The 14,475-nt window shown below is 43.5% G+C and overlaps 1 protein-coding gene across 4 annotated transcripts in view; it reads left to right on the forward strand.

Annotated features, from left to right (window-relative positions):
- The window catches only part of LOC115161238 (interleukin-1 receptor accessory protein-like 1-B), a 351,323-nt gene that overhangs the window by 107,722 nt on the left and 229,126 nt on the right, over positions 1 to 14,475 (forward strand). For all 4 annotated transcript variants that reach the window (XM_029712042.1, XM_029712044.1, XM_029712043.1 and 1 more), the window contains exons 3-4: positions 4,894 to 5,080; positions 7,870 to 8,023. In XM_029712042.1, the coding sequence (XP_029567902.1) occupies positions 4,894 to 5,080; positions 7,870 to 8,023 (341 nt within the window). The remainder of the gene's footprint in view (positions 1 to 4,893; positions 5,081 to 7,869; positions 8,024 to 14,475) is intronic.

Consider the following 14,475-nt stretch of genomic DNA (forward strand, 5'->3'; position numbering starts at 1 on the left):
TAAGCAAAGAGAAACGCCCGTCCATCATTGCTTTAAGACATGAAGGTCAGTCAATCCAGGAACATTTCAAGAACTCTTCAAGTGCAGTTGCAAAAACAATCAAGCGCTATGATGAAACTGGCTCTCATGAAGACCGAGTTACCTCTGCTGCAGCGGATAAGTTCATTAGAGTTCATTCTTACATCTAGGCGTTCCGCTAGCGGAACCCCGTTCCGCCAGCGGGACTCCTAGCCAACAGCCAATGGGATCGCATGGCGCGAAATACAAAAACAACTAAAATACCACAATTCAATTTTCTCAAACAATCAACTATTTTACACCATTTTAAAGATAAGACTCTTGTTAATCTAACCACATTGTCCGATTTCAAAAAGGCTTTACAGCGAAAGCAAAACATTAGATTATGTTAGGAGAGTACATAGACACAAATAATCACACAGTGTCACGTTCTGACCAGTAAAGGGGTTATTTGTTATTGTAGTTTGGTCAGGACGTGGCAGGGGGGTATTTGTTTTATGTGGTTCAGGGTGTGTGTTTATGTAGAGGGGTGTTTGGTTAGTGTTTTCCGGGGTTTTTGGGCTATGTTCTATGTTAGTATATTTCTATGTTCTAGTCTAGTCTTTTTAGTTCTATGTTTAGTTTATTGATTTGGCCTTCAATTGGAGGCAGCTGTTACTCGTTGCCTCTGATTGAAGGTCCTATATAGAGAGATGTGTTTTGTTTGGGTTTTGTGGGAAGTTGTGATTGCATAGCTGTGTTTAGCCTGTAATCCTGTTCGTTTGTACGTTTTCTTGTTTTGTTTTCTTAAGTGTTCTCAAATAAATATATAATGAGCACTCAACCCGCTGCGCTTTGGTCCACTTACTACAACGACCGTTACACATAGCCATTTTCCAAGCAAGGGTATATGTCACAGAAACCGAAAACACAGCTAAATTATGCACTAACCTTTGACGATCTCCATCAGAAGACACTCCTAGGACATTATGTTACACAATACATGTATGTTTTGTTCGATAAAGTTCATATTTATATCCAAAAACAGCATTTTACATTGGCGCTTGATGTTCAGATAATGTATTTCCCATCAAAAACTTCCGCTGAATTTACAAAAATACTCATCATAAACGTTGACAAAATACTTAACAATTATTTTAAGAATTATAGATAGACTACTCCTTTATGCAACCGCTGTGTCAGATTTTAAAATAGCTTTACAGAGAAAGCACATTTTTCAATATTCTGAGTACATAGCTCGCCATCACGGTGAGCTATTCAGACACCCGCCAACTTCGGGGTCACCTAAACTCAGAATTAATATTAGAAATATTGTATTACCTTTGCTGATCTTCAGCAGAATGCACTCCCAGGACTGCTACTTCACAAGAAATGTTTTTTTTCTCGAAATAATCCATTTTTATGTCCAAATACCTCCGTTTTGTTCGTGCGTTGAGGTCACTATCCAAAGGCTAACGCGCGGGCGCAATTCGAGACACAAAAAGTCAAAATGTTCCATTACCGTACTTAGAAGCATGTCAAACGCTGTTTAAAATCAATCTTTATGGTATTTTTAAGGAAGAAATGCGATAATATTCAAACAGGACAATAGCGTATTCATTCAAGGAGGAAAAAGAAGGAACAGCGTGCTCTCATGACCGCGCATATCCAATCCCTTTGTCCACAAAGAATCTATAATTCTTAAAATAATTGTTATGTATTTTGTCAACGTTTATGATGAGTAATTTAGCAAATTCACCGGAAGTTTTGGGTGGGAATGCTAGTTCTGAACATCACATGCTAATGTAAAAAGCAGTTTTTTGATATAAATATGAACTTGATTGGACAAAACATGCATGTATTATATAACATAATGTCCTAGGAGTGTCATCTGATGAAGATCATCAAAGGTTAGTGCTGCATTTAGCTGTGTTTTGGGTTTTTGTGACATATATGCTTTGGACAAAACATGCATGTATTATATAACATAATGTCCTAGGAGTGTCATTTGATGAAGATCATCAAAGGTTAGTGCTGCATTTAGCTGTGTTTTGGGTTTTTGTGACATATATGCTTTGAAAATGGCTGTGTGATTATTTTTGGCTGTGTACTCCCCTAACATAGTCTAATGTTTTGCTTTCGCTGTAAAGCCTTTTTGAAATCGGACAATGTGGTTGGATTAACGAGAGTCTTATCTTTCAAATGGTGTAAAATAGTCGTATGGTTGACAAATTGAAATTATTGCATTTTTGAGGTATTTGTATTTCGCGCCACGTTCTTCCATTGGATATTTGGCGAGGCGTTCCGCTAGCGGAACGTCTAGATGCTAGAGGTTTTAACAGCATCTCAGATTGCTGCCCAAATAAATGCTTCACAGAGTTCAAGTAGCAGACACATCTCAACATCAACTGTTGAGAGGAGACTGTGTGAATCAGGCATTCATGGTCGAATTGCTGCAAAGAACCCAATACTAAGGGTCACCAATAAGAAGAAGAGACTTGCTTGGGCCAAGAAACATGAGCAATGCACATTAGACTGGTGGAAATATGTCCTTTGGTCTTATGAGTCCAAAGTTTAGATTTTTGGTTCCAACCGCCATGTCTTTGTGAGACGCAGAGTAGGTGAACGGATGATCTCCGCATGTGTGGTTCCCACAGTGAAGCATGGAGGAGGAGGTGTGATGGTGTGGTGACACTGTCAGTGATTTATTTAGAATTCAAGGCACTCTTAACCAGCATGGCTACCACAGCATTTTGCAGCGATACGCCATGCCATCTGGCTTGTGCTTAGTGGAACTATCATTTGTTTTTCAACAGGACAATGACCCAACACACTTCCAGGCTCTGTAAGGGCTATTTATTGCAGGAGAAACAGTGTTGCAGTAGTCTAGTGGGCTAAATGCCTTTTGTGCTCGCTTCGAGGCAAGGGACTTGCATGCTGAAGCATGTATGAGAGCACCAGCTGTTCCAGACGACTGTGTGATCACGCTCTCCATAGCCGATGTGAGAAAGACCTTTAAACAGGTCAACATTCATAAGACCACGGGGCCAGACGGATTACCAGGACGTGTACTCAGAGCATGCGCGGACCAACTTACAAGTGTCTTCACTGACATTTTCAACTTCTCCCTGACCGAGTCTAATAACTACATGTTTCAAGCAGACCACCATAGTCCCTGTGCCCAAGAACACTAAGGTAACCTTCCTAAATGACTACCGCCCCGTAGCACTCATTTCAGTAGCTACGAAGTTCTATGAAAGACTGGTCATGGCTCACATCAACACCATCATCCCGGAAACCCTAGACCCACTCCAATTTGCATACCGCCCCTCCAGATCCACAAATGGCACAATCTCAATCGCACTCCACACTGCACTTTCCCACCTGGACAAAAGGAACACCTATGTGAGAATGCTATTCATTGACTACAGCTCATTGTTCAACACCATGGTGCCCTCAAAGCTCATCACTATGCTAAGGACCCTGGGACTAAACACCTCCCTCTGCAACTGAATCTTGGACTTCTTGGACTTCTTGGACAACATATCTGCCACACTGATCCTCAACACAGGGGCCCCTCAGGGGTGCATGCTTTGTCCCCTCCTGTACTCCTTGTTCACCCACGACTGCGTGGCCAAGCACGACTCCAACAAAATCATTACGTTTGCTGACGACCCAACAGTGCTGTAGGCGTGATCACCGACAACGATGAGACAGCCTATACGGAGGAGGTCAGAGACCTGGCAGTGTCGTGCCAGGCACAACAACCACTCCCTCAACATGAGCAAGATAAAGGAGATTACCGTGGACTACAGGAAAAAGAGGGTTGAACTGGCCCCCATTCACATCGACGGAGCTGTAGTGGACCGGGTCGAGAGTTTCAAGTTCCTTTGTGTCCACATCACCAACAAACTACTGCATCATGGTCCAAACACCAAGACAGTCATGAAGAGGGCACGACAACTCATTTTCCACTCAGGATACTGAAAATATTTGGCATTGGTCCCCAGATCCTCAAAATGTTCTACAGCTGCACCATCAACAGCATCCTGACCTGTTACATCACCACCTGGTATGGCAACTGTGAGGCATCCAACTGTGAGGCGTTACAGAGGGTAGTGCGTACAGCCCAATACATCAACGGGGCCAAGCTTCGTGCCATCCAGGACCTATATACTAGGCGGTGTCAGAGGAAAGCCCAAAAAATTGTCAAAGACTCCAGTCACCCAAGTCAAAGACTGTTCTATCTGCTACTGCACGGCATTCGGTACCAGAGTCCAAAATACTCCTTAACAGCTTCTACCCCCAAGCCATAAGACTGCTGAACAATTAATCAAATGTCCACCTGGACTATTTACATTGACCCCCCCCCTTTGATTTTACTCCGCTGTTACTCGCTGTTTATTATCACTTTACCCCCATGTACAAATGACTTCGACTAACCTGTATCCCCTGTATATAGCCTCATTATTTATATTTAATTGTGTTACTTTTTATTTTACTTTCGTTTATTTGTCTGTTTCTTGCATTGTTGGTTAAGGGCTGGTAAGTAAGCATTTAACCGTTAGTTGGCACGTGTGACAAATAAAAATTGGATTTGATGTGTGGTGCGGGAAAAATGACAAGCGAACCTGGGGAGCTTTGCATTCACATTGTCCTAAAAAAAGGATCCAGACAGCCGAATTTAAGCCAACTAAAATCAGACCACCTCTCGAGATGGTCTCTGTTCGGTTTGCTTCGGGGGCTCTTTTGTGGGGTCTGAGTTCCTTTTGAGTGTTCACACTGCACAAAAAATGTAGCAAACCACTACAAAACTTGGCTGAAAAGGACCAAGTGTGAAAGCTGTACTGTACTGTGAATCCTGTCAGTGACCTGTTCATTTTATCTGTGTTTCAGGAATTCAAGCTACTGTATGAAGGTTTCCATGTCTCTTTATGTGGCTGAGAACGACACAGACCTGTGCTACAACTCTGTGATGAGACACATGGAGAAGGCGGAACTCAGCAAGAGCAAAGACATCACCTGTCCAGACATAGAGGACTACACAGAACCTGGGAAAGACCCCCATATCACCTGGTTCAAGGTGAGAGACGTGTGTGTGTGTGTGTGTGTGTGTGTGTGTGTGTGTGTGTGTGTGTGTGTGTGTGTGTGTGTGTGTGTGTGTGTGTGTGTGTGTGTGTGTGTGTGTGTGTGTGTGCGTGCGCACGTGCGTGTCGGATTTACCTTGGTGGCTTATTGCTTTGTTTTCAGATTCCTTCCACAGTTGTTTGTACAGTATTTAAAAGGCCTGCCTGTAGCAAGTTTTGACTGGGTCAGGTTATGCATGGGTCATATGGTCATAATGGGAGAATTACACCAGTCTGCAGGGCACCAGTTCCAGGCCAGTCTGCAGGGCACCTGTACCAGGCCAGTCTGCAAGACACCAGTACCAGGCCAGTCTGCAAGACACCTGTACCAGGCCAGTCTGCAAGACACCTGTACCAGGCCAGTCTGCAAGACACCAGTACCAGGCCAGTCTGCAAGACACCTGTACCAGGCCAGTCTGCAAGGCACCAGCACCAAGCCAGTCTGCAGGACACCGGTACCAGGCCAGTCTGCAGGGCACCGGTACCAGGCCAGTCTGCAGGGCACCAGTACCAGTGTAGAGGTCATTAAGGAGAAACACTCAGTACATGAATACAGAGAGAGGAACAGACAGGGGAACAGAAAGAGGAACAGAGAGATGAACAGAGAGAGGAACAGAGAGAGGAACAGAGAGAGGAACAGACAGGGGAACTGAGAGAGGAACAGAGAGATTAACAGAGAGAGGAACAGAGAGAGGAACAGAGAGAGGAACAGAGAGAGGAACAGACAGGGGAACTGAAAGAGGAACAGAGAGATGAACAGAGAGAGGAACAGAGAGATGAACAGACAGGGGAACAGACAGGGGAACAGAGAGAGGAACAGAGAGATGAACAGACAGGGGAACAGACAGGGGAACAGAGAGAGGAACAGAGAGATGAACAGAGAGAGGAACAGACAGGGGAATAGAGAGAGGAACAGAGAGATGAACAGAGAGAGGAACAGAGAGATGAACAGAGAGAGGAACAGAGAGATGAACAGAGAGAGGAACAGAGAGATGAACAGACAGGGGAACAGAGAGAGGAACAGACAGGGGAACAGAGAGAGGAACAGGGAGATGAACAGAGAGAGGAACAGAGAGATGAACAGAGAAAGGAACAGCGAGAGGAACAGAGAGAAGAACAGAGAGAGGAACAGACAGGAACAGAGAGAGGAATATACAGAGGAACAGAGAGATGAACAGACAGGGGAACAGGGAGAGGGCAGAGAGAGGAACAGAGAGAGGAACAAACAGGGGAACAGAAAGAGGAACAGACAGGGGAACAGACAGGGGAACAAAGAGAGGAACATACTGGGGAATAGAGAGACGAACAGACAGGGGGACAGAGAGATGAACAGAGAGAGTAACAGAGAGAGGAACAGAAAGGAGAACAGAGGGCTTTCAGTAACATGGGATTCATTTTTCACACACACTGATGAGCAGTGAACTCGTGGTATTCATCTTTGCCCTACGGAAAAGTAGGAGAGCGGAATGGAGTGTTTGGGTGTGCCCTCTAAATGCTCTTAGCCTAAAATATCTATTATCTGACTCTCGAGTTACCTTTACTCACCTGAGTTCTCCCCTGTTGAGGTAAGGCATGGCCTGCGGATCACAGAACCCAGGCCAAACTAATCAAAGGAATATCAGCGGTAGATTAGCCGGTCAGGCTCGACCTCCAGGTTTACCCAGAATTCAATGGAGGCTTGGTTAATGACTTGGAGGACTGGAACCTGTAGTTATTTGGACTGCTACGCAGCCCAGCTGATTGGATCCCAGGTTGCCGCGAGCAACGGTGGAATAGAATCTATTGAGCCAGGGTTATCCCTGCCAGAGATGGAGGAGAGTACCTGGAGAGAAGAGACATACAGTCTTCCTACACACACACACACACACAGAGAGACAGAGGCACACACACACACACACACACACACACACACACACACACACCTCTACACACACACATAGAAACACACACACACACACTCACACACACACACACACAAAGAGACAGAGGCACACACACACACACACATACATTCACACACACACACACACACACACATAGAAACACACACACACACTCACACACACACACACAAAGAGACAGAGGCACACACACACACATAATACATACATACACACACAGAAAAACACACACACATACATACACACACAGAAAAACATACACACACACACACACACACACAAACACACACACACACACATACACACACACAGAGAAAAACACACACTCACATTATTTTGCCAGTGGATACTTTTTAAATGACATTGTGTGTCCGAACCATTCAGAGAATACTGAATCTGGATTATTCAGTGTAATAAACATCCAATAAGTTAAATACCTCAGGTTACTAAATCATCGTCCCATATGGCTTCTCTCTCTCTGGCAGTGATACACTATGATTCCACTGCTCACTTCACAGTCTTCACTACTGTCTGAATAAAATACGGCGTCTGCTTTGTCTCCTGTTCCCTGATGACCTTTACTGTCATAGACGCCACTATCCAAAGAAACGTTGACAAAGGCATCATGTATCGGCCATCTCAACAGAATCTCCCCTGTTGTTGTTGGTGTTCATGAGATCACAATCCAACACTGTTTTCTATGGTATGATGATTGCATGTGTTGGTGTCAATTGCACTTTAACTCCATGTTATATTGTGTGTGTGTGTGTGTGTGTGTGTGTGTGTGTGTGTGTGTGTGTGTGTGTGTGTGTGTGTGTGTGTGTGTGTGTGTGTGTGACACCCAGGAGTGTCGTCCAAAGCAGTGGCGGGCCTCCATCCTCCAGAGGAGAGAGACACTGTCCATCAGAGAGGTCAAGGAAGACGACATCGGCAACTACACCTGTGAGGTCACCTTCGGTGGCTTTGTGGTGCGCAGGACCACCGAGCTCACTGTCACAGGTATGATGGAGTGAGGGATGCAGGGGTGTACAGGTATGATGGAGTGAGGGATCAGGGTGTACAGGTATGATGGAGTGAGGGATGCAGGGTGTACAGGTATGATGGAGTGAGGGATGCAGGGTGTACAGGTATGATGGAGTGAGGGATGCAGGGTGTACAGGTATGATGGAGTGAGGGATGCAGGGTGTACAGGTATGATGGAGTGAGGGATCAGGGTGTACAGGTATGATGGAGTGAGGGATGCAGGGTGTACAGGTATGATGGAGTGAGGGATCAGGGTGTACAGGTATGATGGAGTGAGGGATGCAGGGGTGTACAGGTATGATGGAGTGAGGGATGCAGGGGTGTACAGGTATGATGGAGTGAGGGATGCAGGGGTGTACTTGTTTAGGATATTACTTCTTTGTTCTGCACCGCAGTTCTTCTTTTTCACTTTTCTCCGTTCTACTTTTTTGCAATAGTGTTGTATGTTGGTTGTAGGAGATTCTCTCTCTCTCACGTACACACACCAACAACATCTTATATCTTCCCTTCGAAATTCAACATATTATGGATGAACATCTATTTTTGCTGCATTAATTACACTTAGTTACAGGGTTAATTACACTTGGTTACAGGGTTAATTAGGCTTGGTTACAGGGTTAATTAGGCTTGGTTACAGGGTTAATTAGGCTTGGTTACAGGGTTAATTAGGCTTGGTTAAAGGGTTAATTAGGCGTGGTTACAGGGTTAATTAGGCTTGTTTACAGGGTTAATTAGGCTTGGTTAAAGGGTTAATTAGGCGTGGTTACAGGGTTAATTACGGTTGGTTACAGGGTTTATTACACTTGGTTAAAGGGTTAATTAGGCGTGGTTACAGGGTTAATTAGGCTTGGTTACAGGGTTAATTAGGCTTGGTTACAGGGTTAATTAGGCTTGGTTACAGGGTTAATTAGGCTTGGTTACAGGGTTAATTAGGCTTGTTTACAGGGTTAATTACACTTGGTTACAGGGTTAATTAGGATTGGTTACACGGTTAATTATGCTTGTTTACAGGGTTAATTACACTTGGTTACAGGGTTAATTAGGCTTGGTTACAGGGTTAATTAGGCTTGGTTAAAGGGTTAATTACGCTTGGTTACAGGGTTAATTAGGCTTGGTTACAGGGTTAATTAGGCTTGCTTACAGAGTTAATTAGGCTTGGTTACAGGGTTAATTAGGCTTGGTTACAGGGTTAATTAGGCTTGGTTACAGGGTTAATTAGGCTTGGTTACAGGGTTAATTACGCTTGGTTACAGGGTTAATTAGGCTTGGTTACAGGGTTAATTAGGCTTGGTTAAAGGGTTAATTAGGCGTGGTTACAGGGTTAATTAGGCTTGGTTACAGGGTTAATTAGGCTTGGTTAAAGGGTTAATTAGGCGTGGTTACAGGGTTAATTAGGCTTGGTTACAGGGTTAATTATGCTTGTTTACAGGGTTAATTACACTTGGTTACAGGGTTAATTAGGCTTGGTTACAGGGTTAATTAGGCTTGGTTAAAGGGTTAATTAGGCGTGGTTACAGGGTTAATTAGGCTTGGTTAAAGGGTTAATTACGCATGGTTACAGGGTTAATTAGGCTTGGTTACAGGGTTAATTATGCTTGGTTACAGGGTTAATTAGGCTTGGTTACAGGGTTAATTACGCTTGGTTACAGGGTTAATTGGGCTTGGTTAAAGGGTTAATTACGCAGGGTTACAGGGTTAATTAGGCTTGGTTACAGGGTTAATTATGCTTGATTACTGGGTTAATTATGCTTGTTTACAGGGTTAATTAAGCTTGGTTACAGGGTTAATTATGCTTGTTTACAGGGTTAATTAGGCTTGGTTACAGGGTTAATTATGCTTGGTTACAGGGTTAATTATGCTTGTTTACAGGGTTAATTAGGCTTGGTTACAGGGTTAATTATGCTTGGTTACAGGGTTCATTAGGCTTGGATACAGGGTTAATTACGCTTGGTTACAGGGTTAATTGGGCATGGTTAAAGGGTTAATTACGCATGTTACAGGGTTAATTAGGCTTGGTTACAGGGTTAATTATGCTTGGTAAAAGGATTAATTACGCTGGGTTAAAGGGTTAATTACGCTTGGTTACAGGGTTAATTACGCTTGGTTACAGGGTTAATTAGGCGTGGTTACAGGGTTAATTATGTTTGGCTACAGGGTTAATTAGGCTTGGTTACAGGGTTAATTAGGCGTGGTTACAGGGTTAATTATGTTTGGTTACAGGGTTAATTACGCTTGGTTACAGGGTTAATTACGCTTGGTTAAAGGGTTAATTAGGCTTGGTTACAGGGTTAATTACGCATGGTTACAGGGTTAATTACACTTGTTTACAGGGTTAATTATGCTTGGTTACAGGGTTAATTAGGCTTTGTTACAGGGTTAATTAGGCTTGGTTACAGGGTTAATTACGGTTGGTTACAGGGTTAATTACACTTGGTTACAGGGTTAATTAGGCTTGGTTACAGGGTTAATTATGCTTGGTTACAGGGTTAGGCTTGGTTACAGGGTTAATTACGCTTGGTTACAGGGTTAATTAGGCTTGGTTAAAGGGTTAATTACGCTTGGTTACAGGGTTAGGCTTGGTTACAGGGTTAGGCTTGGTTACAGGGTTAATTAGGCTTAGTTAAAGGGTTAATTAGGCTTGGTTACAGGGTTAGGCTTGGTTAAAGGGTTAAATTATGCTTGGTTACAGGGTTAGGCTTAGTTACAGGGTTAATTACGCTTGGTTACAGGGTTAATTAGGCTTGGTTACAGGGTTAGGCTTGGTTACAGGGTTAATTAGGCTTGGTTACAGGGTTAATTAGGCTTGGTTAAAGGGTTAATTACGCTTGGTTACAGGGTTAGGCTTGGTTACAGGGTTAGGCTTGGTTACAGGGTTAATTAGGCTTGGTTACAGGGTTAATTACGCTTGGTTACAGGGTTAAAACAGAAACAACTCAAAGGTTAACACATACACACATATCTCTACAGTGCTGTGGCCTCCTGCTGGTGTGTTAATTGCTGTTGGAGCTTTGTCCCATAATGCATTTCTTGGTCCAGATCAGCACATTAGCCAGCTGAGCACTGAGGCCCCTTGTACACAGACAGTTAAAGAGCTAGGACCAAGGTCAAGGATCAACACACACACAGGCACGCCTATGTGAATACACACACCCTTGTATACACACACACACTTGCATACACACATACTGTACACACACACGTATGCAAGCACACACACTTGCACGCATGTACGCACACACACACGCAAACGTGCACTTACAAAAGTCCGCTGCACATGTACATTCTCCACAATGAGACACACAAACACACAGCCGTGCTCAGTCAGCCTTAGCTGCAGGGTGAGTTCCAGGGTTGAGGGCATGCTCTACTCGGAGCAGCCCAGGTGCATGCTCCGCTGGCTGGGCATGAGGCAGTGGAGCATGGGGCCCTGCTGGTTCAACTGTGCTGATTAGGGTGGAGGGAAAGGTTAAACTCTGTTTTTATTTCTCTCTTTCTTTCTTTCTTTCCCCTTTTTACTCTCTATCGGTCCTCTCTCTCTCTACAGCTGATAGGTTGTGACTGGCTTGGTTTGTTCTGTGAAAACCAGCAATCAGAAGAGTCCCTAGAAGCTAAAGGAGTCAGGCTGTGTAGACCATACTGTTGCTACTGTTTACTAACAGTTTCCTAGGCCTGGTTGAAGGCCTGTGTATTCCAGTGTAGATCTCTGTCTCCATATCTCTCTGTATATCCTGATATTGATAAGGCTGGTCATTAGGCTTGGGCTGTATACCTGTATATACCTGCATCCTGGGGTATTTGGAAATAGCCACGGGATGGTTTTTCAATACTGTTTAAACTATTTATTTGTTTTTTTCAATACATTTCAATATTCATATCTACTTTTTAAGTAAATACCTGCAGTCAACTAGTGCAATACATTAAGAGATTGCGTTCTTCATTTCACCTGTCACATCATTTTTCATAATGAAGCTTAATGGTATTTCTCCAGTCACATAGTGTTTGTTTACAAGCACACCACAACGAGAGACCAGAGCTTTGTGAATCACTCACTGTTGTGCAACACTCGTCATATGATCTAGTTCCAGTATAGAGTTCACAACTAAATGTTTGCCTGCTAGATGTCTTATAACTATCAAGTTAACTGTCTAAAATGCTCTGCAGTTGAGCATTTGGTTTGGTCTTTTATTAGCTAGGTAGCTGTCTACCTAAGTGGTTAGCTTCTTCCAAAATCAAGCTGCACTTGGTAACAGCAGAGAATCCCCTCCTGGGTCAAGAGCCTTGCTGTCTAATATTTGTTTTGTGCGTACAGCAAACTGTGAGTAGCATTTTTGAGTTACTTGTATAACTTTATGAGTTGGGATGTCTGTCCTGCAAATAGTTTAGGTCAGAGACTGTTTAAAACGTTCGCAATACGCATTTAGTTAGCATTCTCTATGGTATTTTACATATATTTGTTAGCATTGCTAACCTTTGGGGTTTGAAAATAGCACCCTTCTGTTCAGAGGTGGTATTACTCAATATCCCGGGATCGGTATGTCGGTATGAGGGTATAACAATCTGGATACCGCCCAAGCCTACTGGTCATTGGTCTTGTAGGAAACAAGGCACCGCTCCTTTCTCAATTGGCTGGAACAGGGAGATATACACTTCTCCTCCAACAACACCTCCTGTTGGACAAGGCAGGGGCGTGATCCCGGAAGCCAAGCTTCCTAATAGGTCATTGATGACCAGTGTTTTATCCCCGGAAGAGCTCAATAAGAATGAGGCCGATAGGAAATAGATACACAACAATTCCCTTTATCACCGCTCACATCACGGCTGTGTGTGTGACTGTATGTGTGTCCGCGTGTTCGTGTGTGCAGTGTACCACTGTGTGTGTGTATGTGTGTGTCATACTGTATGTTCAGCACGGTGTGTTCTGCATGTTGGATTGCTTGTGTGTTCATTTCTACTGTGTGTGCAGTGTGTACTGTAGAGTATGTCATGTGTGTGTGTATGTGTTTCTGTGTGTGTGCCTCTGTGTGTGTGTCTATGTCAATCAAATTCAATCAATCAAATGTATTTATAAAGCCCTTTTTACATCAGTCGATGTCACAAAGTGCTGTACAGAAACCCAGCCTAAAACCCCAAACAGCAAGCAATGAGGATGTAGAAGCACGTGTGTGTGTGTGTGTGTGTGTGTGTGTGTGCGTGCGTGCGTGCGTGCGTGCGTGCGTGCATACGTACGTGCGTGTGTGTGTGTGAGTGTGTGTTTGTTAGCATGTCAATGTGACCTCCATGTAATGGTTGAGGCCATAAAAACTTTATGGAGGTTAAAAATACAGAGCTTCCTTCCTAATGACATAGAGGAGGGAGGGAGGCAGGGAGGGAGGGAGGGGTAAGCAAAGTGTTACATGTAACATAGCGTAGTACTTTGTCTCTTTCACTGTCCATCTTTCTCAGTCTTTTTGTGTCAGTGTAGAGGTTGATAGCTAAAGCTCTCACATCCTCTCTGCATGTCTGCCTAGTTTATTTTATGTTACAGCTCCTAGGTTCTGACACATACATGCTGGCCTCATAGGAGGAACTAGAAGCCTTCTGAAATGAAATGTACTGTCAACACACACACACACACACACACACACACACACACACACACACACACACACACACACACACACACACACACACACACACATTTACAACTGCCTGAGGTCCCTCTCTCCGTGTTCACAGTAATGGAGTGTCAGTGACTCGTCAAAAACAAGGGGGAAGTAATTGTGTGTGACACACAAGTCTCACAGTGGGGTGTGTTCCCTATCCTAACCTTAACCATTAGGGGATGACAAAATACATAATGCTGGATCAGTTGTTGGGGGTAACTAAACTCTGACCACAATACTCTATTTATCCTGGTAGTGTAAGTGAAGTCTTTACAACAAACAAGCACATCTCCAGTCATTGTGGGCTGCAGTCCTGCTGGTTTTCTATGTCCCTGGTCGTTCATTCTGACATGTCTAAGCTGTTGGGGGGGGGGGGGGGGGGGGGTTCTAAGTTAACATCTGAAATTGTTTTAAGATGGTCATACTGTGGATCATTTGGCTATTTGATTTTAAATTTTAGGACCGCTTTTGGTATAATCAAATATATACAAAAATGATTTGATAAATTATTTAATTTGGCCTTTGCTACTAAAGCCTGTACAAACATGGAATAACATATTGATAAATGGCAAAAAGGACAGACCAAAAATAAATCATAAGAAACAAGGTTTTGAAGTGTTTGCCCTAAATCTAGGAGATCTAAGAAAGTTCAGGAAATATATATATATATATTTTTGTTACACGTATTTAAACCGTTTTTTGGGTAGGTACAACACTACATTCAAACTTCCATTCATTTTTAAAAAAAGGTACCGGTTAACTTTAGATGAGACCTGTGACACTTTT

Source organism: Salmo trutta, chromosome 24 (assembly GCF_901001165.1).
Source record: "Salmo trutta chromosome 24, fSalTru1.1, whole genome shotgun sequence".
NCBI lineage: Eukaryota > Metazoa > Chordata > Actinopteri > Salmoniformes > Salmonidae > Salmo > Salmo trutta.